A 26,199-nucleotide genomic window follows, 5' to 3' on the forward strand; every position below is an offset into this window, starting at 1 on the left:
CGGGAGAGCCGCGTCTCCATCCGCCCCGCCCCTTCACAATAAAACACCATATACCAGCAGACAGGAAGCCGCGTCTCCATCCGCCCCGCCCCTTCACAATAAAACACCATATACCAGCAGACAGGAAGCCGCGTCTCCATCCGCCCCGCCCCTTCACAATAAAACACCATCTACCATCTACCAGCAGACAGGAAGCCGCGTCTCCATCCGCCCCGCGCCTTCACAATAAAACACCATCTACCATCTACCGGGAGACAGGAAGCCGCGTCTCCATCCGCCCCGCCCCTTCACAATAAAACACCATCTACCATCTACCGGGAGACAGGAAGCCGCGTCTCCATCCGCCCCGCCCCTTCACAATAAAACACCATCTACCAGCAGACAGGAAGCCGCGTCTCCATCCGCCCCGCCCCTTCACAATAAAACACCATCTACCATCTACCGGGAGCCAGAGAGCCGCGTCTCCATCCGCCCCTTCACAATAAAACACCATCTACCATCTACCAGCAGACAGGAAGCCGCGTCTCCATCCGCCCCGCCCCTTCACAATAAAACACCATCTACCATCTACCAGCAGACAGGAAGCCGCGTCTCCATCCGCCCCTTCACAATAAAACACCATCTACCATCATCTACCGGGAGACAGGAAGCCGCGTCTCCATCCGCCCCGCGCCTTCACAATAAAACACCATCTACCATCTACCAGCAGACAGGAAGCCGCGTCTCCATCCGCCCCGCCCCTTCACAATAAAACACCATCTACCATCTACCGGGAGACAGGAAGCCGCGTCTCCATCCGCCCCTTCACAATAAAACACCATCTACCATCATCTACCGGGAGACAGGAAGCCGCGTCTCCATCCGCCCCGCCCCTTCACAATAAAACACCATCTACCATCATCTACCGGGAGACAGGAAGCCGCGTCTCCATCCGCCCCTTCACAATAAAACACCATCTACCATCTACCAGCAGACAGGAAGCCGCGTCTCCATCCGCCCCGCGCCTTCACAATAAAACACCATCTACCAGCAGACAGGAAGCCGCGTCTCCATCCGCCCCTTCACAATAAAACACCATCTACCATCTAACGGGAGACAGGAAGCCGCGTCTCCATCCGCCCCGCCCCTTCACAATAAAACACCATCTACCAGCAGACAGGAAGCCGCATCTCCATCCGCCCCTTCACAATAAAACACCATCTACCAGCAGACAGGAAGCCGCGTCTCCATCCGCCCAGCGCCTTCACAATAAAACACCATCTACCATCATCTACCGGGAGCCAGAGAGCCGCGTCTCCATCCGCCCCGCCCCTTCACAATAAAACACCATCTACCATCTACCGGGAGACAGGAAGCCGCGTCTCCATCCGCCCCGCCCCTTCACAATAAAACACCATTTACCATCATCTACCGGGAGCCAGAGAGCCGCGTCTCCATCCGCCCCTTCACAATAAAACACCATCTACCAGCAGACAGGAAGCCGCGTCTCCATCTGCCCCGCGCCTTCACAATAAAACACCATCTACCATCATCTACCGGGAGCCAGAGAGCCGCGTCTCCATCCGCCCCTTCACAATAAAACACCATCTACCAGCAGACAGGAAGCCGCGTCTCCATCCGCCCCTTCACAATAAAACACCATCTACCATCTACCGGGAGCCAGGAAGCCGCGTCTCCATCCGCCCCTTCACAATAAAACACCATCTACCATCTACCGGGAGCCAGGAAGCCGCGTCTCCATCCGCCCCTTCACAATAAAACACCATCTATCAGCAGACAGGAAGCCGCGTCTCCATCCGCCCCTTCACAATAAAACACCATCTACCATCTACCGGGAGACAGGAAGCCGCGTCTCCATCCGCCCTGCCCCTTCACAATAAAACACCATCTACCATCTACCGGGAGACAGGAAGCCGCGTCTCCATCCGCCCCTTCACAATAAAACACCATCTACCAGCAGACAGGAAGCCGCGTCTCCATCCGCCCTGCCCCTTCACAATAAAACACCATCTACCATCTACCGGGAGACAGGAAGCCGCGTCTCCATCCGCCCCTTCACAATAAAACACCATCTACCAGCAGACAGGAAGCCGCGTCTCCATCCGCCCTGCCCCTTCACAATAAAACACCATCTACCATCTACCGGGAGCCAGAGAGCCGCGTCTTCATCCGCCCCGCCCCTTCACAATAAAACACCATCTACCATCTACCGGGAGACAGGAAGCCGCGTCTCCATCCGCCCCGCCCCTTCACAATAAAACACCATCTACCATCTACCGGGAGACAGGAAGCCGCGTCTCCATCCGCCCCGCGCCTTCACAATAAAACACCATCTACCAGCAGACAGGAAGCCGCGTCTCCATCCGCCCCTTCACAATAAAACACCATCTACCATCTACCGGGAGACAGGAAGCCGCGTCTCCATCCGCCCCTTCACAATAAAACACCATCTACCAGCAGACAGGAAGCCGCGTCTCCATCCGCCTTCACAATAAAACACCATCTACCATCATCTACCGGGAGCCAGAGAGCCGCGTCTCCATCCGCCCCTTCACAATAAAACACCATCTACCATCATCTACCGGGAGCCAGAGAGCCGCGTCTCCATCCGCCCCGCCCCTTCACAATAAAACACCATCTACCATCTACCGGGAGACAGGAAGCCGCGTCTCCATCCGCCCCGCCCCTTCACAATAAAACACCATCTACCATCATCTACCGGGAGCCAGAGAGCCGCGTCTCCATCCGCCCCTTCACAATAAAACACCATCTACCAGCAGACAGGAAGCCGCGTCTCCATCCGCCCCGCGCCTTCACAATAAAACACCATCTACCATCTACCGGGAGCCAGAGAGCCGCGTCTCCATCCGCCCCTTCACAATAAAACACCATCTACCAGCAGACAGGAAGCCGCGTCTCCATCCGCCCTGCGCCTTCACAATAAAACACCATCTACCAGCAGACAGGAAGCCGCGTCAACATCCGCCCCTTCACAATAAAACACCATCTACCAGCAGACAGGAAGCCGCGTCTCCATCCGCCCCTTCACAATAAAACACCATCTACCATCTACCGGGAGCCAGGAAGCCGCGTCTCCATCCGCCCCTTCACAATAAAACACCATCTACCATCTACCGGGAGCCAGGAAGCCGCGTCTCCATCCGCCCCTTCACAATAAAACATCATCTACCGGGAGCCAGGAAGCCGCGTCTCCATCCGCCCCTTCACAATAAAACACCATCTATCAGCAGACAGGAAGCCGCGTCTCCATCCGCCCCGCCCCTTCACAATAAAACACCATCTACCGGGAGCCAGGAAGCAGCGTCAACATCCGCCCCTTCACAATAAAACACCATCTACCATCTACCGGGAGCCAGGAAGCCGCGTCTCCATCCGCCCCTTCACAATAAAACATCATCTACCGGGAGCCAGGAAGCCGCGTCTCCATCCGCCCCTTCACAATAAAACACCATCTATCAGCAGACAGGAAGCCGCGTCTCCATCCGCCCCGCCCCTTCACAATAAAACACCATCTACCGGGAGCCAGGAAGCAGCGTCTCCATCCGCCCCTTCACAATAAAACACCATCTACCACCATCTACCAGCAGACAGGAAGCTGAATCTACTTCCGCCCAGCGCCTTCACAATAAAACACCCAGTCAGCGTTCATTCCATATTGTTCCATGTTTAGTGTGTATACAACCTCAGACAGCCAGTTCCTAAAACTGTAAATCTATAACCTATAGTTACCTCAGAGATCTACACATCTGTTCATATGAACTAACTGTTTCAATAAAGCTTTCATTGAACTCATGATGGATAAATTATTGATTTATTAATGAGTGACTTCATTAAAACATCTGAATCATGAACACTTATACACATTATTATTATTACACATCATATTCACACTCAGCTGCACACATCATACAGCATGCTGGCAATGACCGGTCAATGACAGGTCAATGACCGATCAACAACCGATCAACAACCGGTCATTGACCTGTCATTGATCGGTTGTTGATCGGTCAATGATGAAGGATCCATGTAGAACCAGGGTTCTGTTTGAACAGGTGGAGGAGTGTTGTAATAGAGGATGACTGCTGGTTCTAGGCCCGAACACACCGGACCACACAGCGCCTGATCTAGAACCGCCACCAGAACACCACAGAACTCACCAGAACCAGATTATCTTCATTATTATTATATATATTATCACCATATCTATAAACAATCTGTCCGTCAAATTCATCTTTCACTTTGTTTATCGGCCGAGTCTCTTTTTTGGCAAATAAGTTAAACTGAAAATACCTACAGATAGTCTACGGAGAGAAACACTGTCTACATCCATACAGTATATAGATATAGATATATCTATATAGATATATCTATATCTATATAGATATATATCTATATACAGTATATAGATATATATCTATATAGATATAGATATATCTATATCTATATAGATATATATCTATATACTGTATATATATATATATATATAGATATATATAGATCTATATAGATATATATATATACACAGTATATACTGTATATGTATATACAGTATATATATATCTATATACAGTATATACTGTATATATATATATATCTATATAGATCTATATATATCTATATATATATATATATATATAAAGAGTATATACTGTGTATATAAAACAGTATATATATCTATATCTATATAGATATAGATATATATACTGTATATACATATACAGTATATACTGTGTATATATATATATACACAGTATATACTGTATATGTATATACAGTATATACTGTGTATATATATATATACACAGTATATACTGTATATGTATATACAGTATATATATATCTATATACAGTATATACTGTATATATATATATATCTATATAGATCTATATATATATATATATATATAAAGAGTATATACTGTGTATATAAAACAGTATATATATCTATATCTATATAGATATAGATATATATACTGTATATACATATACAGTATATACTGTGTATATATATATATACACAGTATATACTGTATATGTATATACAGTATATATATATCTATATATACTGTATATATATATATCTATATAGATCTATATATATCTATATATATATATATCTCTATAAAGAGTATATACTGTGTATAGATATATATATAAAGAGTATATACTGTGTATATAAAACAGTATCTATATCTATATAGATATAGATATATATATATATAATGTTGATACACATATATATATGTGTATAAACATAAACACTAGATTGAGAGCCTGAGTGACGGCAGAGCGTCGATCCGGTGGGTTTGGGCCTCTAAAGACCGGAGAACGTTTAGAACCGTGTGTGTGTGTTCTGTGAATGACGGAGAACCCAGCTCTGGTTTTAATATCAGAACCCAACGACAGGGTTCTATGAGTCAGAGCGGGTTCTACGTCAGGAGGAAGAACAGGTCTACGGAACCCGACGCCCGTTTCTACAACAGCAGCTACAACTCCAGAACATTGTAGATTTCCCTCCACAGAAACTGTGTGTGATGGTTCCGTGAGGTCAGAGCTGAAGTGAAGGTTCTAGAACTGTTTGTGATGGTTCCAAGCAGAACTCAGTGAGAGGGTTCTAGACCTTGAAGGTAGTCTCGAGGTGATTGTAGAACCGTAGATCAGTTGTAGTGGAAGGGTTGGACGGGTACAGGATGGTGGTAGAACCCAGACATCCAACAGAACGCTGTCGGGTATAGACCTGGTGCCGAGTCGGTTCTAGACATCCAGACGGACCAGGTTCTCAAAGGTTCTAGAAAGGCATTCCTCCAGAGATCTGGCGGGCCACCTGCTCGTCCGGGCTCTCCTCCCTGTCCTTCCTCTCCCGGTTCCAGTCCTTCAGACCCTCCGGCAGCGTCGTGTCCTCGTCCTCGCCGCCGGTTCCCTCCACGAACTCCTCGTAGGTCGACTTCTCTGCGAACGGACGTTTCCCCAGCAGCTCCACCATGTCGCTCTTATCCAGAACCTCCTTCTCCAGCAGCCGCAGCGCCACCTGCAGAACCACACGGGAACACAGAGAACAGAGTCTGAGAATGACCTAGAACCCTGACACCGCTGTTCTAGACCAGAGAACGGTTCTCCACGGTACCTTCTCCACCTCGGGCTTCTTGTCGCTTAGCAGGCGGCGGGTTCTCTGGTGGGCCTCCGAGATGAGGGTTCGGACCTCGGTGTCGATGAGACGGGCCGTGGCTTCGCTGTAAGGTTTCTCCAGAACCATGTCACCCTGCCGGGGGAGGTCGAAGGACACCTGGCCCACCTTCGAGTTCATCCCGAACTGAACGATCTGCAGCAGAACACCAGAACCACACACGGGTCAGACCGGAACAGGAAACACCTGCTGGGTCCAGGTCTACCCTGGACCTGGTTCATGGACTACATTAAAGAGCTCCGTCACAGTCCAGGTCTACCCTGGACCTGGTTCACTGACTACATTAAAGAGCTCCGTCACAGTCCAGGTCTACCCTGGACCTGGTTCATGGACTACATTAAAGAGCTCCGTCACAGTCCAGGTCTACCCTGGACCTGGTTCACTGACTACATTAAAGAGCTCCGTCACAGTCCAGGTCTACCCTGGACCTGGTTCATGGACTACATTAAAGAGCTCCGTCACAGTCCAGGTCTACCCTGGACCTGGTTCACGGACTACATTAAAGAGCTCCGTCACAGTCCAGGTCTACCCTGGACCTGGTTCACTGACTACATTAAAGAGCTCCGTCACAGACCAGGTCTACCCTGGACCTGGTTCATGGACTACATTGACCTGCGTGACCTCTGACCTGTGCGTAGGCGCTCTGGGTGACCTTGCGGAGGTCGTCCTGAGCTCCGGTGGTGATCCGGCCAAAGAAGATCTCCTCGGAGACCCGCCCCCCCAGAGTCATGCACATGCGGTCCAGCAGCTGCTCCTTGGTGTACAGGTACTGCTCTTTGGGCAGGTACTGGGCGTAACCCAGCCCCTTCCCTCTGGGGATGATGGACACCTGCACAGGTAACAACATGGGGACTAAAGCATCATGGGAGATGTAGTTGTTCAGGTTCATGCTGTAAACAATCATTAACAGAGGAACTGACTACTACTACACTTCAACCGTCTCCGTAGCAACAGCAGCTGAGGATCATGGGTACTGTAGTATTAGTTAGAACTCAAACTGGTGTTCAAATCTTAAACCGGATGGTCATTAAACAGGAAGTGTGACCTTCAGCAGAGGGTCGGCGTGCTCCAGGAACCAACCGGCGACGGCGTGACCGGCCTCGTGGTACGCCACCGTCTTCTTCTCCTCCGGCTGCAGGACCTGAGTCTTCTTCTCCAAACCTGCAACACAATGATGCTCTCTAAACAACAACGTGACCTCATTCAACGACCGGCCTCCTGATTGGTCAGAGTGTTTCCTCCATGCATGTCGGTGGCGTTAGCTGGCATTAGCTGGCGTTACCTAGCGTTAGCTGGCGTAAGCTAGCGTTAGCCGGCGTTACCTGGCGTTAGCTGGCGTAAGCTAGCGTTAGCCGGCGTTAGATGGCGCTCACCTCCGATGACTCTCTCGATGGCCTGTTCAAAGTGTTTGTGGTTGATGGCGTCTGAGAGGTGGCGAGCGGCGATCAGAGCCGCCTCGTTGCACACATTGGCGATGTCGGCACCTGGCAGACAGAGAGCAGGGAGGGTGAAGCACGCGGACGCTGCGGCTGATTGGCTGAGAGAACATCACACGGTGTGTTTACCTGAGAATCCAGGTGTGAGGGCGGCCATCTTCCTCGCCAGAGCGTCTTTGTCCAAGTCAACCTCCAGCTTCAGAGGACGGAGGTGGACTTTAAAGATGGACGCCCGTCCTTTAATGTCCGGAGGACCTGAGACACCACACACACACACACACACACTGTAACACACACTGTAACACACACACACTGTAACACACACACACACACACACACACACACACACACACACACACACACACACACTGTAACAGAGTAGAGAGTAGAGAGTAGAGAGAGAGAGTAGAGAGTAGAGAGAGAGAGAGTAGAGTAGAGAGAGTAGAGAGAGAGAGAGCAGAGAGAGTAGAGAGAGAGAGAGAGAGAGAGCAGAGAGAGTAGAGAGAGTAGAGAGAGAGAGAGAGAGAGAGTAGAGAGAGTAGAGAGAGAGAGAGAGAGAGTAGAGAGTAGAGAGAGTAGAGAGAGAGAGAGAGAGTAGAGAGAGAGAGAGAGAGAGAGAGAGAGAGAGAGAGAAGTAGAGAGAGTAGAGAGAGAGAGAGAGAGTAGAGAGAGTAGAGAGAGAGTAGAGAGAGTAGAGAGAGAGAGAGAGAGTAGAGAGAGTAGGAGAGAGAGAGAGTAGAGTAGAGAGAGAGAGAGAGTAGAGAGAGTAGAGAGAGAGAGAGAGTAGAGAGAGTAGAGAGAGTAAGAGAGAGAGAGAGAGTAGAGAGAGTAGAGAGAGTAGAGAGAGAGACAGAGTAGAGAGAGTAGAGAAGAGAGAGAGAGAGAGAGTAGAGAGTAGAGAGAGTAGAGAGAGAGAGAGAGAGTAGAGAGAGTAGAGAGAGAGAGAGAGTAGAGAGAGTAGAGAGAGTAGAGAGAGAGAGAGAGTAGAGAGAGAGTAGAGAGAGTAGAGAGAGAGTAGAGAGAGTAGAGAGAGAGAGAGAGAGTAGAGAGAGTAGAGAGAGAGAGTAGAGAGAGTAGAGAGAGAGAGAGTAGAGAGTAGAGAGAGAGAGAGTAGAGAGAGTAGAGAGAGTAGAGAGAGTAGAGAGAGAGAGAGAGAGTAGAGAGAGTAGAGAGAGTAGAGAGAGAGTAGAGAGAGTAGAGAGAGAGAGAGAGAGTAGAGAGAGTAGAGAGAGAGAGAGAGTAGAGAGAGAGAGAGTAGAGAGAGAGTAGAGAGAGAGAGAGAGTAGAGAGAGTAGAGAGAGAGAGAGAGAGTAGAGAGAGTAGAGAGAGAGAGAGAGAGTAGAGAGAGTAGAGAGAGAGAGAGAGAGAGTAGAGAGAGTAGAGAGAGAGAGAGAGTAGAGAGAGTAGAGAGTAGAGAGAGTAGAGAGAGAGAGAGAGAGTAGAGAGAGTAGAGAGAGAGAGAGAGTAGAGAGAGTAGAGAGAGAGAGAGAGTAGAGAGAGAGAGAGAGAGTAGAGAGAGTAGAGAGAGAGAGAGAGTAGAGAGAGTAGAGAGAGTAGAGAGAGAGAGAGAGAGTAGAGAGAGTAGAGAGAGTAGAGAGAGTAGAGAGAGAGAGAGAGAGTAGAGAGAGAGAGAGAGTAGAGAGAGTAGAGAGAGTAGAGAGAGTAGAGAGAGTAGAGAGAGTAGAGAGAGTAGAGAGAGAGAGAGAGCAGAGAGAGTAGAGAGAGAGAGTAGAGAGAGAGAGAGAGAGAGCAGAGAGAGTAGGGAGAGTAGAGAGAGTAGAGAGAGAGAGAGAGAGAGAGTAGAGAGAGTAGAGAGAGTAGAGAGAGAGTAGAGAGAGTAGAGAGAGTAGAGAGAGAGTAGAGAGAGTAGAGAGAGTAGAGAGAGAGAGAGTAGAGAGAGTAGAGAGAGCAGAGAGAGAGAGAGAGAAGAGTAGAGAGAGTAGAGCAGAGAGAGAGAGAGAGCAGAGAGAGAGAGAGTAGAGAGAGTAGAGAGAGTAGAGAGAGAGAGAGTAGAGAGAGTAGAGAGAGCAGAGAGAGAGAGAGAGAGAAGAGTAGAGAGAGTAGAGCAGAGAGAGAGAGAGAGCAGAGAGAGAGAGAGTAGAGAGAGTAGAGAGAGAGAGAGAGAGAGAGAGTAGAGAGAGTAGAGAGAGAGAGAGAAGTAGAGTAGAGTAGAGAGAGAGAGAGCAGAGAGAGAGAGAGTAGAGTAGAGAGAGAGAGAGCAGAGAGAGAGAGAGAGCAGAGAGAGAGAGAAGAGTAGAGTAGAGAGAGAGAGAGCAGAGAGAGAGAGAGAGCAGAGAGAGAGAGAGTAGAGAGAATAGAGAGAGAGAGAGTAGAGTAGAGAGAGTAGAGAGAGAGAGAGAGAGAGAGAGAGAGAGAGAGTAGAGAGAGTAGAGAGAGTAGAGAGAGTAGAGAGAGTAGAGTAGAGAGAGAGAGAGAGAGAGAGTAGAGAGAGTAGAGAGAGTAGAGAGAGTAGAGAGAGTAGAGAGAGTAGAGAGAGTAGAGTAGAGAGAGTAGAGAGAGTAGAGAGAGTAGAGAGAGAGAGAGAGCAGAGAGAGTAGAGAGAGAGAGAGAGTAGAGAGAGTAGAGAGAGTAGAGAGAGTAGAGTAGAGAGAGAGAGAGAGAGTAGAGAGAGTAGAGAGAGTAGAGTAGAGAGAAGAGAGAGTAGAGAGAGTAGAGAGAGTAGAGAGAGAGAGAGAGAGTAGAGAGAGTAGAGAGAGTAGAGAGAGTAGAGAGAGTAGAGAGAGTAGAGAGAGTAGAGTAGAGAGAGAGAGAGTAGAGTAGAGAGAGCAGAGAGAGTAGAGAGAGAGAGAGAGAGTAGAGAGAGTAGAGAGAGAGAGAGAGAGTAGAGAGAGAGAGTAGAGAGAGAGTAGAGAGAGAGAGTAGAGTAGAGAGAGCAGAGAGAGTAGAGAGAGAGAGAGAGAGTAGAGAGAGTAGAGAGAGAGAGTAGAGAGAGCAGAGAGAGTAGAGAGAGAGAGAGAGAGTAGAGAGAGAGAGAGAGAGCAGAGAGAGTAGAGAGAGTAGAGAGAGAGAGAGTAGAGAGAGTAGAGAGAGAGAGAGAGAGTAGAGTAGAGAGAGAGAGAGAGCAGAGAGAGAGAGAGAGAAGAGTAGAGAGAGTAGAGTAGAGAGAGAGAGAGCAGAGAGAGAGAGAGAGCAGAGAGAGAGAGAGTAGAGAGAGTAGAGAGAGAGAGAGAGAGTAGAGTAGAGAGAGAGAGAGCAGAGAGAGTAGAGAGAGTAGAGAGAGTAGAGAGAGTAGAGAGAGTAGAGAGAGAGAGAGCAGAGAGAGTAGAGAGAGAGAGAGAGCAGAGAGAGTAGAGAGAGTAGAGAGAGAGAGAGAGAGTAGAGAGAGTAGAGAGAGGAGAGAGAGTAGAGAGAGAGAGAGAGAGAGTAGAGAGAGTAGAGAGAGTAGAGAGAGTAGAGAGAGAGAGCAGAGAGAGCAGAGAGAGTAGAGAGAGTAGAGAGAGAGAGAGAGAGTAGAGAGAGAGAGAGAGAGTAGAGAGAGTAGAGAGAGTAGAGAGAGAGAGAGAGAGTAGAGAGAGTAGAGAGAGTAGAGAGAGAGAGAGAGTAGAGAGAGTAGAGAGAGTAGAGAGAGAGAGAGAGAGTAGAGAGAGTAGAGAGAGAGAGACAGAGTAGAGAGAGTAGAGTAGAGAGAGAGAGAGCAGAGAGAGTAGAGAGAGTAGAGAGTAGAGAGAGAGTAGAGAGTAGAGAGAGAGAGAGAGTAGAGAGAGTAGAGAGAGTAGAGAGAGAGAGAGAGTAGAGAGAGTAGAGAGAGTAGAGAGAGAGAGAGCAGAGAGTAGAGAGAGAGAGAGAGTAGAGAGAGTAGAGAGAGAGTAGAGAGAGTAGAGAGAGAGAGAGAGAGAGTAGAGAGAGTAGAGAGAGTAGAGAGAGAGAGAGAGTAGAGAGAGTAGAGAGAGAGAGAGAGAGTAGAGAGAGTAGAGAGAGAGAGAGTAGAGAGAGTAGAGAGAGAGTAGAGAGAGTAGAGAGAGAGAGAGAGAGTAGAGAGAGTAGAGAGAGAGAGAGAGAGTAGAGAGAGTAGAGAGAGAGAGAGAGAGTAGAGAGAGTAGAGAGAGAGAGAGGTAGAGAGAGAGAGAGAGAGTAGAGAGAGTAGAGAGAGAGTAGAGAGAGTAGAGAGAGAGAGAGAGTAGAGAGAGAGAGAGAGTAGAGAGAGTAGAGAGAGAGAGAGAGAGTAGAGAGAGTAGAGAGAGTAGAGAGAGAGACAGAGTAGAGAGAGTAGAGTAGAGAGAGAGAGAGTAGAGAAGTAGAGAGTAGAGAGAGAGAGAGAGTAGAGAGAGTAGAGAGAGTAGAGAGAGAGAGAGAGTAGAGAGAGTAGAGAGAGTAGAGAGAGAGAGAGAGAGAGAGTAGAGAGAGAGAGAGAGAGTAGAGAGAGAGAGAGAGTAGAGAGAGTAGAGAGAGTAGAGTAGAGAGAGAGAGAGTAGAGTAGAGAGAGCAGAGAGAGTAGAGAGAGAGAGAGAGAGTAGAGAGAGTAGAGAGAGAGAGAGTAGAGAGCAGCAGAGAGAGTAGAGAGAGAGAGAGAGTAGAGAGAGAGAGAGAGAGAGCAGAGAGAGTAGAGAGAGTAGAGAGAGTAGAGAGAGTAGAGAGAGTAGAGAGAGAGAGAGAGAGTAGAGTAGAGAGAGCAGAGAGAGTAGAGAGAGAGAGAGAGAGAGCAGAGAGAGTAGAGAGAGTAGAGAGAGTAGAGAGAGTAGAGAGAGAGAGAGTAGAGTAGAGAGAGCAGAGAGAGAGAGAGAGTAGAGAGAGAGAGTAGAGAGAGTAGAGAGAGTAGAGAGAGTAGAGAGAGAGAGAGAGAGTAGAGAGAGTAGAGAGAGAGAGAGTAGAGAGCAGAGAGAGTAGAGAGAGTAGAGAGAGTAGAGAGAGTAGAGAGAGTAGAGAGAGTAGAGAGAGTAGAGAGTAGAGAGAGTAGAGAGAGAGAGAGTAGAGTAGAGAGAGCAGAGAGAGAGAGAGTAGAGAGAGAGAGTAGAGAGCAGAGAGAGAGGAGCGCAGAGAGCAGAGAGAGCAGAGAGAGTAGAGAGCAGAGAGAGCAGAGAGAGTAGAGAGCAGAGAGAGCAGAGAGAGTAGAGAGCAGAGAGAGCAGAGAGAGTAGAGAGCAGAGAGAGCAGAGAGAGTAGAGAGCAGAGAGAGCAGAGAGAGTAGAGAGCAGAGAGAGCAGAGAGAGTAGAGAGCAGAGAGAGTAGAGAGCGCAGAGAGAGTAGAGAGCAGAGAGAGCAGAGAGAGTAGAGAGAGAGAGAGAGAGAGTAGAGAGAGAGAGAGAGAGTAGAGAGAGTAGAGAGAGTAGAGAGAGAGAGAGTAGAGAGAGAGAGGTAGAGAGAGAGAGAGTAGAGTAGAGAGAGCAGAGAGAGAGAGAGAGAGAGCAGAGAGAGTAGAGAGAGTAGAGAGAGTAGAGAGTAGAGAGCAGAGAGCAGAGAGCGCAGAGAGTAGAGAGAGTAGAGAGAGAGAGAGTAGAGAGAGTAGAGAGAGAGAGAGAGAGTAGAGTAGAGAGAGAGAGAGTAGAGAGCAGAGAGCAGAGAGCGCAGAGAGTAGAGAGAGTAGAGAGTAGAGAGAGAGAGAGTAGAGAGCAGAGAGAGCAGAGAGAGTAGAGAGCAGAGAGAGCAGAGAGAGTAGAGAGCAGAGAGAGCAGAGAGAGTAGAGAGCAGAGAGAGCAGAGAGAGTAGAGAGCGCAGAGAGTAGAGAGCAGAGAGCGCAGAGAGAGTAGAGAGTAGAGAGAGTAGAGAGAGAGTAGAGAGAGTAGAGAGAGAGAGAGAGAGTAGAGAGAGTAGAGAGAGAGAGAGTAGAGAGCAGAGAGCAGAGAGCGCAGAGAGTAGAGAGAGTAGAGAGAGAGAGAGTAGAGAGCAGAGAGAGCAGAGAGAGTAGAGAGCAGAGAGAGCAGAGAGAGTAGAGAGCAGAGAGAGCAGAGAGAGTAGAGAGCAGAGAGAGCAGAGAGAGTAGAGAGCAGAGAGAGCAGAGAGAGCAGAGAGAGTAGAGAGCAGAGAGAGCAGAGAGAGTAGAGAGCAGAGAGAGTAGAGAGCGCAGAGAGAGTAGAGAGCAGAGAGCGCAGAGAGAGTAGAGAGCAGAGAGAGTAGAGAGCGCAGAGAGAGTAGAGAGCAGAGAGCGCAGAGAGAGTAGAGAGCAGAGAGAGCAGAGAGCAGAGAGCGCAGAGAGTAGAGAGAGTAGAGAGAGTAGAGAGAGAGAGAGCAGAGAGCGCAGAGAGTAGAGAGAGTAGAGAGAGTAGAGAGAGAGAGAGTAGAGAGCAGAGAGAGCAGAGAGAGTAGAGAGCAGAGAGAGCAGAGAGCAGAGAGAGTAGAGAGAGTAGAGAGAGTAGAGAGAGAGAGAGTAGAGAGCAGAGAGCAGAGAGAGCAGAGAGCAGAGAGCAGAGAGAGTAGAGAGAGTAGAGAGAGTAGAGAGAGAGAGAGTAGAGAGCAGAGAGCAGAGAGAGCAGAGAGCAGAGAGAGCAGAGAGAGTAGAGAGAGTAGAGAGAGTAGAGAGAGAGAGAGTAGAGAGCAGAGAGAGCAGAGAGCAGAGAGAGCAGAGAGAGTAGAGAGTAGAGAGAGCAGAGAGCAGAGAGAGTAGAGAGAGTAGAGAGAGTAGAGAGAGAGAGAGTAGAGAGCAGAGAGCAGAGAGAGCAGAGAGCAGAGAGAGCAGAGAGAGTAGAGAGAGTAGAGAGAGTAGAGAGTAGAGAGAGCAGAGAGCAGAGAGCAGAGAGAGCAGAGAGCAGAGAGCAGAGAGAGCAGAGAGCAGAGAGAGCAGAGAGAGTAGAGAGAGCAGAGAGAGTAGAGAGAGTAGAGAGAGTAGAGAGAGAGAGAGAGTAGAGAGCAGAGAGAGCAGAGAGAGTAGAGAGAGCAGAGAGCAGAGAGAGTAGAGAGCAGAGAGAGCAGAGAGAGCAGAGAGAGTAGAGAGTAGAGAGTAGAGAGCAGAGAGAGCAGAGAGAGTAGAGAGTAGAGAGTAGAGAGTAGAGAGCAGAGAGAGCAGAGAGAGTAGAGAGAGTAGAGAGCAGAGAGAGCAGAGAGAGTAGAGAGTAGAGAGCAGAGAGAGTAGAGAGTAGAGAGTAGAGAGCAGAGAGAGCAGAGAGAGTAGAGAGCAGAGAGAGCAGAGAGAGTAGAGAGAGTAGAGAGCAGAGAGAGCAGAGAGAGTAGAGAGTAGAGAGCAGAGAGAGTAGAGAGAGTAGAGAGAGTAGAGAGCAGAGAGAGCAGAGAGAGTAGAGAGTAGAGAGCAGAGAGAGCAGAGAGAGTAGAGAGTAGAGAGCAGAGAGAGCAGAGAGAGTAGAGAGTAGAGAGCAGAGAGAGCAGAGAGAGTAGAGAGTAGAGAGCAGAGAGAGTAGAGAGTAGAGAGTAGAGAGCAGAGAGAGCAGAGAGAGTAGAGAGCAGAGAGAGTAGAGAGTAGAGAGTAGAGAGCAGAGAGAGCAGAGAGAGTAGAGAGAGTAGAGAGCAGAGAGAGCAGAGAGAGTAGAGAGTAGAGAGCAGAGAGAGCAGAGAGAGTAGAGAGTAGAGAGCAGAGAGAGTAGAGAGTAGAGAGTAGAGAGCAGAGAGAGCAGAGAGAGTAGAGAGCAGAGAGAGCAGAGAGAGCAGAGAGAGTAGAGAGTAGAGAGCAGAGAGAGTAGAGAGTAGAGAGTAGAGAGCAGAGAGAGCAGAGAGAGTAGAGAGTAGAGAGTAGAGAGCAGAGAGAGATTTCGGATTCAGAGGACGCTGGCGTGTTTGTCGCGCTTCTCAGTTCCGTAGCAAAACTTCGCTTTTTGTTAAATCTGTGCCTACATTCACTGCATGTAGGAATAAGTTATCACTATAAGTTGTATTTACACTTCACTGTCTGGTGCTGCTAACTGTCAGAAGATTGTGCACATTTGGCTCTGTGTGCTCGCCTTCTCCAGTGATCAGCTGTCAGCTGTTAGCCGCCGGTCAGCTGTTAGCTCCGCCGACCAAGCGGCGCTATCAACTTACTGTGGATTATCCAACGTCACGTTGGACATCTCCATGCCACGACTCCAGGACTATCCACCTTGTGTTCTGGCTACACTGTTTGCTGCTGCTGTTCTGGCTACATTCCCTGCTGCTGCTGCGGTCCGAGGCTGGGAGCCTCCTCCACGGATTGCGGCTCCAGGATTTAGCCGGCGCTCCACTGCTGCAAACATGGTGTTCATCAAATACTCAACAACGCAACTCCTGGACCTCTTCTGTCACTTCATTCCAAACTGCATCGCTGACATTAAATCCCTCGGACTCCTACGCCGCCCCCGTTATGTCCATAGAGCCTCCCGGTGCAAGTTTGTTTACGCTGATCATGGTATTCCCTCAGTACTGTCTGACAGGCGCTCCAACACGCAGCTACGACGTCATCACAACAAACCACACGTGTGCACCCTGAACAATCTGAGGTCCCTGGTCTGTGTTGACAGTGTCGTTCCCCCCACACCGCCTGCCCCAGCATTCACTAACAACAGTGCAACATTTATGCTGCAGAATGCTCGCTCAATCAACAATAAAGCTCTACTCATCCATGATATCATCACTGACAGGAAAATTGACTTTCTCTGTCTAACTGAGACTTGGCAAAATCAGCAGGATTTCATGGCACTTAATCAAGCCACTCCCCCTGGATATGTCTACATACAAAAGCCTCGCTCCATGGGTCGTGGCGGCGGGCTGGCTGTTATACATCGAGCTGACATCCTGGTCAAAGACCTTCCAGTACCCAATGTCACCTCGTTTGAGTGTGTCATTTTCTCCCTGGTTGGGTCTACACAGCTCCAGGTTGTCCTCATCTACCGCCCCCCTAAAACCTCCACCACCTTCATGTCTGAGCTGTCTGAGCTTCTCACCTCTGTCTGCTCCATGTCTCCATCTACACTCCTGCTCGGTGACTTCAATATTCATGTGGACTCCACCAGCTGCTCGTTTGCCACTGAATTCCTGTCACTGTTGGACTGTTTCAACTTTACACAGCACGTTAAAGGTCCCACCCACACTAAAGGCCACACGCTGGATCTGGTGTGCTCCACTGGCACAACTCCCTCCCATCTGCAGTGCCTGGACCTCGCGGTTTCAGACCATCTCGCTGTTCTCTGCACTGTTCCTGTCACCCTGCCCAGGCAGCGCACAAAACGTACCATCCAGTACAGGAACATCAAGACAGTGAGTACACCAGCTCTGAACGACCTGATAGCGACCCATCTGGCCTCAGATCCACACGACAGCTCTGCTGATGGGCTGGTTGCCCACTACAACGCCACTTTATCCGGCAGCCTTGACTCCCTTGCCCCCCTCAAAACCCGGACTGTCTCCTATACCTGTGAACACCTGGTTCACCACTGAACTCCGCACCCAGAAGTCCACCGGCCGTCAACTGGAGAGGCGCTACAAAAGATCTGGCCTCACTGTCCACCTTGAGGCTTATAAAGAGCATGTGAGGGCCTACAAAGTAGCTCTCTCCCAGGCCAAAACACAGTACTACTCCACCCTCATTACCAACCAACAAAACCACCCCAGACTGCTGTTCTCCACCATCAACCGGCTCCTTCGCCCCCTCGACCCCCCCCTCCCCTCAGGTGCCCCCGACCTCTGCACTAAGTTCCTGGACTTTTTCCAGGACAAAGTCGAGTCCATCCATCAGCAGCTCCTGGTGCCTGCCCACCTCCCTCCACACACACCTCAGCCACTGGGCGTGGCTCCCTTGGATGTCCGCCTGCCTCAGTGCTCCCTCTCCTTCTTCTCCCCTGTATGTGCTCCTCAGGTCGCAAAGTTGGTCACTAAGGCCAAAGCCTCCACCTGTTCTCTGGACCCCATGTCCACAGCCTTGGTCAAGGCGTGCCTACCTGCCCTGTGCCCCATTATGGTCAACATCATCAACTCCTCCTTGGCATCTGGTCTTGTACCCGACAGCCTCAAGATGGCATCAGTCACTCCCATCCTCAAAAAGCCAGGTCTGGACCGGGATGACAGCAACAACTACCGACCGATCTCCAACCTCCCTTTCCTGAGCAAAATTCTGGAAAGAGCAGTGGCCGCCCAACTCCATCAACATATGGCCAACCATGAGCTCTACGAAACGTTTCAATCTGGCTTCAGACCACACCACAGCACAGAGACCACCCTCATCAAAATCACAAATGACCTCCTCATCGCTGCAGATTCTGGTCACATCAGCATCCTCATCCTCCTGGACCTCTCAGCTGCCTTCGACACAGTCTCCCACACCATCCTCCTCACCCGCCTATCTGACTACCTTGGCCTCACCGGTTCAGCTCTCTCTTGGTTTCAGTCCTACCTCACAAACAGAAAACAGTTTGTCACCATCAGAGACTCCAGTTCCACCCCGGCCCCAGTCAATCATGGCGTACCTCAAGGCTCTGTGCTGGGACCCCTCCTCTTCACCATCTACATGCTCCCCCTTGGTCAGATCATCCGCCACCACGGTCTCAGCTTTCACTCATATGCTGACGACACACAACTATATCTCAGCACCAAACCATCCACCCAGCTCCCCCCACAGTCACTTGTAAACTGCCTACATGCAATAAAAATCTGGATGTCATCTAACTTCTTAAAACTCAACAGCAACAAAACCGAGCTCATGGTTGTGGCTCCCAAGGCCCTGCTCCGGAAGGTTGGAGATCTCCACCTGGATGTTGATGGCTGTTCCTTCTCCCCATCCTCGGAAGTCCGCAACCTGGGTGTCATCCTGGACCCAACACTATCATTCCAATCTCATATCAGGTTCATCACCAAATCCGCCTTCTTCCACCTCAAAAACATCTCACGTCTCCGGCAATCACTCTCTGACTCTGTGGCAGAAACCCTCATCCACGCTTTCGTCACCTCCCGTTTGGACTATTGCAATGGAGTTCTGTCCGGGGTTCCCAGCAAAGCCCTGGACAGGCTCCAGTATGTGCAAAACTCGGCTGCCAGGGTTCTCACCCGCACCAAGCCCTGGCAGCACATCACCCCCACCCTCATCCACCTCCACTGGCTCCCGGTCAAGTCCCGCATCACCTACAAAATCCTCCTCCTCACCTACAAATCCCTCAACGCCCTGGCTCCTCAGTATTTATCTAACCTCCTCCACCCTTACACACAGCCCCGGAACCTCAGATCCTCAGGCCCGGGTCAGCTCTCCGTCCCTCACACAAGAATGAGAACTTTTGGGGACAGAGCCTTCAGTGTGACAGCCCCCACCCTCTGGAACTCTCTCCCGATAGAGCTCCGCAACGCACCATCTCTGGACACCTTCAAAAGACTCCTCAAAACCCACCTCTTCACCAAGGCCTATGGCCTCTAGCTACTGTTACAGTTGTTGTGTTTATTTATGTCTTTGTTAAGCGTCCTTGGGTTTCATGAAAGGCGCTATATAAATCCAAGCTATTATTATTATTAACACACACACACACACACTGTAACACACACACACACACACACACACACACACACACACTGTAAGAAGAACCAGAGACGGAGAAGCAGAGACTCTCCTTACCGATGTAGATCTGTCTGTCGAAGCGTCCGGGTCTCATCAGAGCCGGGTCCAGGATGTCGGGTCTGTTGGTTCCTGCTAGAACCACAACGTTGGTGGCCGTGTTGAACCCTGAAGAACAGAGAGGAGTGAGACCTCAGAGTCTGATCTAGAACGTGGTTCTTTCCCATGATGCCCTTCACCCACCGTCCATCTCCACCAGCAGCTGGTTCAGCGTGTTCTCCTGCTCGCTCTGTCCTCCGAAGTTCCCTCGTCCTCGTTTTCGTCCCACGGCGTCGATCTCATCGATGAAGAGGATGCAGGGAGCGTTCTTCCTCGCCATGACGAACAGATCTCTGACCTGCACAGGAAGTGACATCAGGATGACTCTAAAAGGTCAAAGGTCAGCTGCTCTGCTACATTGAATTGAATTCTACTTTTGGCTCATCAGAGACGTGTTCCTCACCCTGGCGGGGCCGACGCCCACGAACATCTCCAGGAACTCGGAGCCGTTGACGGTGATGAACGGTACGTTGGCCTCGCCGGCCGTTGCTTTGGCCAGAAGAGTCTTTCCTGTTCCTGGAGGACCCGTCAAGATGGCGCCCTACACATGATGAACAACCATTAACTGCTGAACCCCACCTTCGCCTCAGAGGTCCCTGTCCTCGCCTCAGAGGTCCCTGTCCTCGCCTCAGAGGTCCCTGTCCTCGCCTCAGAGGTCCGTGTCCTCGCCTCAGAGGTCCCTGTCCTCGCCTCAGAGGTCCCGGTCCTCGCCTCAGAGGTCCCGGTCCTCGCCTCAGAGGTCCCGGTCCCACCTTCACCTCAGGATATGTTGACACCGCCCTCACCTGGGGGATCTTGACCCCGCCCTCACCTCGGGGATCTTGACCCCGCCCTCACCTGGGGGCTCTTGACCCCGCCCTCACCTGGGGGCTCTTGACCCCGCCCTCACCTGGGGGATCTTGACCCCGCCCTCACCTGGGGGATCTTGGCCCCGCCCTCACCTGGGGGATCTTGGCCCCGCCCTCACCTCGGGGATCTTGGCCCCGCCCTCACCTGGGGGCTCTTGACCCCGCCCTCACCTGGGGGCTCTTGACCCCGCCCTCACCTGGGGGATCTTGACCCCGCCCTCACCTGGGGGATCTTGACCCCGCCCTCACCTGGGGGATCTTGACCCCGCCCTCACCTCGGGGATCTTGACCCCGCCCTCACCTGGGGGATCTTGACCCCGCCCTCACCTGGGGGATCTTGACCCCGCCCTCACCTGGGGGATCTTGACCCCGCCCTCACCTCGGGGATCTTGACCCCGCCCTCACCTGGGGGATCTTGACCCCGCCCTCACCTCGGGGATCTTGACCCCGCCCTCACCTCGGGGATCTTGACCCCGCCCTCACCTCGGGGATCTTGACCCCGCCCTCACCTCGGGGATCTTGGCCCCGCCCTCACCTCGGGGATCTTGGCCCCGCCCTCACCTCGGGGATCTTGGCCCCGCCCTCACCTTGGGGATCTTGGCACCCAGATCCTGGTACTGTTTGGGGTTCTTCAGGAAGTTGACGAACTCCATGATCTCCAGCTTGGCCTCCTCGCAGCCCGCCACGTCTTTGAACTTCACATCGATCTCATCTTTTAGGATTTTGGCTGTCGTCTCGCTGACGCTGAACAGCCCGCCCATTCCCCGGCCGGGACGCCCCGCCCCCGCCGGGCCCCGCCGCAGCATGAACAGCAGGAAGCCGATGATGAGTACCGTGGGGAGCATGCTCAGGAGGAAGGTGCTGAGGATGGGAAGGGCGAACATTAGAGTAGAAACCTAAACTTGTATGAACCGGTGCTGTGTGGTGAACATAACGTTCCTCACCCGTCGCTCTCGGTGGAATAAACCACCGGCAGTCTGTTCTCTCCCTCGATGCCGAGCTCGTACTGAGCCGTCTCCAGATTCCTCTCAAACGTGTCCACACTGCCGATGTTGAACCACACATACTGCTGAAAGAGACAGTCTGAATCTCCTGCTTCCCTTCATGTTCGTTCACTAAAACAACTAAACTCTCTAAACACTCCTCCAGCAGCCAGTCGGTGGAACGATGGAAAATATGCCATTTCTTTGAACTTGGTTTGTCAGTTACCTCCGGCATGGTCAACACATCTGACATACCCTACGGAGTTGTCAATTGATGAGTAGGTAACTACTGACAGAGATATGAACTGTAAATCCTGCACTGATGAGGAGGTTCAGTTTGTGTGAACAGTTTGTAACTCACCCCGTCCACCGGCATCTTGCCCTGAGAGAAGACCACTTTAACATAACGCTTGTTGACCACCTCTAACCGGTCGACCTGGTGAACAAAACAAACACCTCCTGTTATACCACCGTCTGTAGTACTACAGTTACATACTGCTGTACTTTGAGTGAGTGGGACAGTTCAGTAACTGTATGGGGATCAGGTTAATGGTGTTAAAGGTGTTGTCCTCACCACTCCTTTGGACAGGTAGTTGTTGACAAAATCCTTCCAGGTGACCTCTCGTCCTCCGTCCCTGAAGAAGAAAAAATAGGTGACGGTGGTCCAGAACGCCGCTCCGCTCAGGAAGTACATCCGGAACTCTTTATCATCCCAGGGAACATCACCCTGAAACAACACATCTGAGATCAGATCCACACCACCAGGTGACCAGGTGACCAGGTGACCAGGTGACCAGGTGACAGCTGAGCAGCTCCTTTACAGGTGGAGCCGGAGTCAGAGGACAAGAACACAAACTGATCTCTTTGTCCACCACACTGACCTTCTGCAGCCGGCTATACCAGTGTGACTCCTCCCTACGGCCTCCTCGTTTTCCAGCCCCTCCAGCCCCTCCTCCAGGTCCTCCTCCACCTCCTCCTCCACCTTCACCTGCTCCTCCCGCTGACCTCCCAGAAGCTCTCTGACCGTTGGCAGGTTTGGCCTCTGGGAACAGAACAGAAAAAAATCCATCAATCAGGTAACATTCAGTCGAGTCTGGAGACAGGAGGTCGATAGACGTCGGTAGCTGTCGGTAGCTGTCGGTAGATGACGGTAGATGTCGGTAGATGACGGTAGATGACGGTAGCTGTCGGTAGATGTCGGTAGATGTCGGTAGATGTCGGTAGATGACGGTAGATGACGGTAGCTGTCGGTAGATGTCGGTAGCTGTCGGTAGATGACGGTAGATGTCGGTAGATGACGGTAGCTGTCGGTAGATGTCGGTAGATGTCGGTAGCTGTCGGTAGATGACGGTAGATGACGGTAGATGTCGGTAGATGACGGTAGCTGTCGGTAGATGTCGGTAGATGTCGGTAGCTGTCGGTAGACGACGGTAGCTGTCGGTAGACGACGGTAGCTGTCGGTAGACGACGGTAGCTGTCGGTAGACGACGGTAGCTGTCGGTAGACGTCGGTAGATAACGGTAGATGTCGGTAGCTGTCGGTAGATGACGGTAGCTGTCGGTAGATGTCGGTAGATGACGGTAGATGACGGTAGATGTCGGTAGATGACGGTAGATGACGGTAGATGTCGGTAGATGACGGTAGATGACGGTAGCTGTCGGTAGATGTCGGTAGATGTCGGTAGATGTCGGTAGATGACGGTAGATGACGGTAGCTGTCGGTAGATGACGGTAGATGACGGTAGCTGTCGGTAGATGACGGTAGATGTCGGTAGATGACGGTAGCTGTCGGTAGATGACGGTAGCTGTCGGTAGATGACGGTAGCTGTCGGTAGATGACGGTAGCTGTCGGTAGATGTCGGTAGCTGTCGGTAGATGTCGGTAGATAACGGTAGATGTCGGTAGCTGTCGGTAGATGACGGTAGCTGTCGGTAGATGGCGGTAGATGGCGGTAGATGACGGTAGCTGTCGGTAGATGACGGTAGATGGCGGTAGATGACGGTAGATGTCGGTAGATGACGGTAGATGACGGTAGCTGTCGGTAGATGTCGGTAGATGACGGTAGATGACGGTAGCTGTCGGTAGATGACGGTAGATGTCGGTAGATGACGGTAGCTGTCGGTAGATGTCGGTAGATGTCGGTAGATGACGGTAGATGACGGTAGCTGTCGGTAGATGTCGGTAGATGGCGGTAGATGTCGGTAGATGGCGGTAGATGTCGGTAGATGACGGTAGCTGTCGGTAGATGACGGTAGCTGTCGGTAGATGACGGTAGCTGTCGGTAGATGACGGTAGATGTCGGTAGCTGTCGGTAGATGACGGTAGCTGTCGGTAGATGTCGGTAGATGACGGTAGATGACGGTAGATGACGGTAGATGTCGGTAGATGACGGTAGATGACGGTAGATGTCGGTAGATGTCGGTAGATGTCGGTAGATGACGGTAGATGACGGTAGCTGTCGGTAGATGACGGTAGCTGTCGGTAGATGACGGTAGATGTCGGTAGATGTCGGTAGATGTCGGTAGATGACGGTAGATGACGGTAGCTGTCGGTAGATGACGGTAGCTGTCGGTAGATGACGGTAGATGACGGTAGATGTCGGTAGCTGTCGGTAGATGACGGTAGCTGTCGGTAGATGACGGTAGCTGTCGGTAGATGACGGTAGCTGTCGGTAGATGTCGGTAGATGACGGTAGATGTCGGTAGCTGTCGGTAGATGACGGTAGCTGTCGGTAGATGTCGGTAGATGACGGTAGATGACGGTAGCTGTCGGTAGATGACGGTAGATGTCGGTAGATGACGGTAGCTGTCGGTAGATGTCGGTAGCTGTCAGTAGATGACGGTAGCTGTTGGTAGCTGTCGGTAGACGACGGTAGCCGTCGATAGATGTCGATAGATGTCGGTAGCTGTCGGTAGACGTCTATAGACGACGGTAGCTGTCGATAGATGTCAGTAGCTGTCGGTAGATGTCAGTAGCTGTCAGTAGACGTCTGTAGACGACGGTAGCTGTCGATAGATGTCAGTAGCTGTCGGTAGACGTCGGTAGTTTCTACCTTTGGTTGCTGTTTCAGCTTCAGTGTTTTTTTGAGTTTTCTGACTTTCTGGAAAATATTTCTCAAAACCTGACGAAGAAGAAAACACGAGAGAACTGAGTCAACTTCCATCATCATCATCACACAGGAAATATAACGTCTGCATTTAACTAATGGTAAACACCAGGGGCCTCATGTATAAACGGTGCGCACGTACTAAAATGTTGCGTACGCTGTGTTTCACGCTCACACCGGGATGTATAAAAATCAACGTGGCGTGAGAATGTGCGTACCGTGCCGCAAACTCTAGACCAGTCGTGAGAATGTGCGGGCCATCCTACAAACTCTGTCATTTGGCAGCGTCAAACTACAAAGTGCTGAAACTCGCCAAATGTGTAAAAATAATTTTTCCACTCAACTTACTGAGCTTTATTTATGATGTTGGATAAAAACAACCCACATATTTCTTAACTAGTTTGCGCATAATGTTTAACATCAGAAAGGCACAACAAAAACACATTTAAACTAATTTCCCAGAGATGGCATGACTTAACCACCGTGCCAAAAACAAAATCGCATGCTGCACAATGTGGCAAACCTCCGTGGTGAGCCTGTGTCCCCTGGAGCTACAGATGGATGAACCGGACCCTGGCACACCTAACAATGAGCCAAATGCAGCAGCTATACGGCGCCGTTTGGATGAGATACACAGAATGTAAAGCAACGAGGTGAGTTGAGACAAACATTTATTTTTCAACAAGGTCTTTTAATATATGACTTATCCCACCATCATTCATTCTTTTTAATTCGTTGCATATATATGTATGTATATGTATATGTATATATATATACATATATATGTATGTATATGTATATATATATACACATATACATATATATATATATATACATATACATATATATATATATATATATATATATATATATACATATACATGTATATGTATATATATATATATATATATATATATATATACATATACATATATATACATATACATATACATATACATATACATATATATGTATATGTATATATATATATATATACATATACATATACATATATATATATATACATATATATATATATATATATCCTTCATTGTATTGACAATCTCTCTCTGTGACTCCAGCACAGCGTATAGTATATTTGAGGACGCAGCCAGACCGGCGCCTCTCAGCAGCCGAGGCACGGGGCGCAGCTGACCGTGCGCCTTCGGAAGCCTTCGGGAGCCTTCGGGAGCGCACGGTCAGCTGCTGTGGAGACGTTGCGTTTGTTACTGATTCCTGATGAAAGACCATCAAATAAAATATGTTTTCTAGCTTCCACCTCAGTAACAAACATTTCAATTTCACACTCTGTGAAATTCTTCTTTTTTTGTTCCTTTTCCAGCGTGATCTGCCGTCGTTATCGTTATTGTTATTGTTATTGTTATTTGGACAATAGGTGACAGCATGGCGCGTGTTTATAGTCATTTGCATAGTTATTAATGGGAGGAGACAAGGCGGACCAAGTGGCACGTGCAGCTGCGCTCAATTTCACGTCAATTGGGATGTATAAAGGAAAGGTTAGGAACAGGCGTACGCACGGTTTTATACATGTGAACATTTCTGTGCGTACGTACTTTTCCAATTTTGTGAGTACGCCATCTTCCAGTGTGAAAGCTGCGCAGTCTTTTATACATGAGGCCCCAGGAGTGGGAGCAATGGGAGCGGTGGGAGGAGTGGGAGCAGTGGGAGGAGTGGGAGGAGTGGGAGGAGTGGGAGAGGTGGGAGCAGTGGGAGCAGTGGGAGGAGTGGGAGGAGTGGGAGGAGTGGGAGAGGTGGGAGCAGTGGGAGGAGTGGGAGCAGTGGGAGCGGAGGGAGGAGTGGGAGCAGTGGGAGCAGTGGGAGGAGTGGGAGGAGTGGGAGCAGTGGGAGGAGTGGGAGCAGTGGGAGGAGTGGGAGAGGTGGGAGCAGTGGGAGCAGTGGGAGCGGAGGGAGGAGTGGGAGCAGTGGGAGGAGTGGGAGCAGTGGAAGCAGTAGTCCTGTACCTTTCGGTGGTCTGGAGCTCAGTCTCCTGTATTCTCCCAGCAGGTCACTCAGCAGGCTCCGCCCCCTCTCTACCTGTCCCGCCGTGGTTGAACACGTCACCTGACAGACAGGAAGTGGGTAGATGTCGGTAAACGTCTGCGGACATCAGT

The 26,199-nt window shown here is 50.3% G+C and overlaps 1 protein-coding gene across 4 annotated transcripts in view; it reads right to left on the reverse strand.

Annotated features, from left to right (window-relative positions):
- Nucleotides 1-3,996: 3,996 nt before the first annotated feature.
- The window catches only part of afg3l2 (AFG3-like AAA ATPase 2), a 24,511-nt gene continuing 2,308 nt past the window's right edge, over nt 3,997-26,199 (reverse strand). The window contains exons 2-18 of one of the 4 annotated variants that reach the window (XR_012595744.1): nt 26,050-26,149; nt 24,014-24,082; nt 21,844-22,004; nt 21,537-21,689; nt 21,324-21,398; nt 20,924-21,045; nt 20,567-20,840; nt 19,535-19,672; nt 19,276-19,429; nt 19,093-19,200; nt 7,771-7,896; nt 7,579-7,689; nt 7,251-7,366; nt 6,834-7,034; nt 6,146-6,340; nt 5,256-6,049; nt 3,997-4,971 (exon numbers count right to left, since the gene is read on the reverse strand). Coding sequence is in view for 3 of the 4 variants with exons in the window: in XM_074649789.1 (XP_074505890.1) it covers nt 5,810-6,049; nt 6,146-6,340; nt 6,834-7,034; nt 7,251-7,366; nt 7,579-7,689; nt 7,771-7,896; nt 19,093-19,200; nt 19,276-19,429; nt 19,535-19,672; nt 20,567-20,840; nt 20,924-21,048; nt 21,324-21,398; nt 21,537-21,689; nt 21,844-22,004; nt 24,014-24,082; nt 26,050-26,149 (2,346 nt within the window). In the remaining variant the exon portion in view is untranslated. Of the gene's footprint in view, nt 6,050-6,145; nt 6,341-6,833; nt 7,035-7,250; nt 7,367-7,578; nt 7,690-7,770; nt 7,897-19,092; nt 19,201-19,275; nt 19,430-19,534; nt 19,673-20,566; nt 20,841-20,923; nt 21,049-21,323; nt 21,399-21,536; nt 21,690-21,843; nt 22,005-24,013; nt 24,083-26,049; nt 26,150-26,199 lie in introns of all 4 variants that reach the window. The other 3 variants (XM_074649790.1, XM_074649789.1, XM_074649791.1) reach the window with 3 other exon arrangements.

This window comes from Sebastes fasciatus, chromosome 11 (genome assembly GCF_043250625.1).
Source record: "Sebastes fasciatus isolate fSebFas1 chromosome 11, fSebFas1.pri, whole genome shotgun sequence".
NCBI classification, from domain to species: domain Eukaryota; kingdom Metazoa; phylum Chordata; class Actinopteri; order Perciformes; family Sebastidae; genus Sebastes; species Sebastes fasciatus.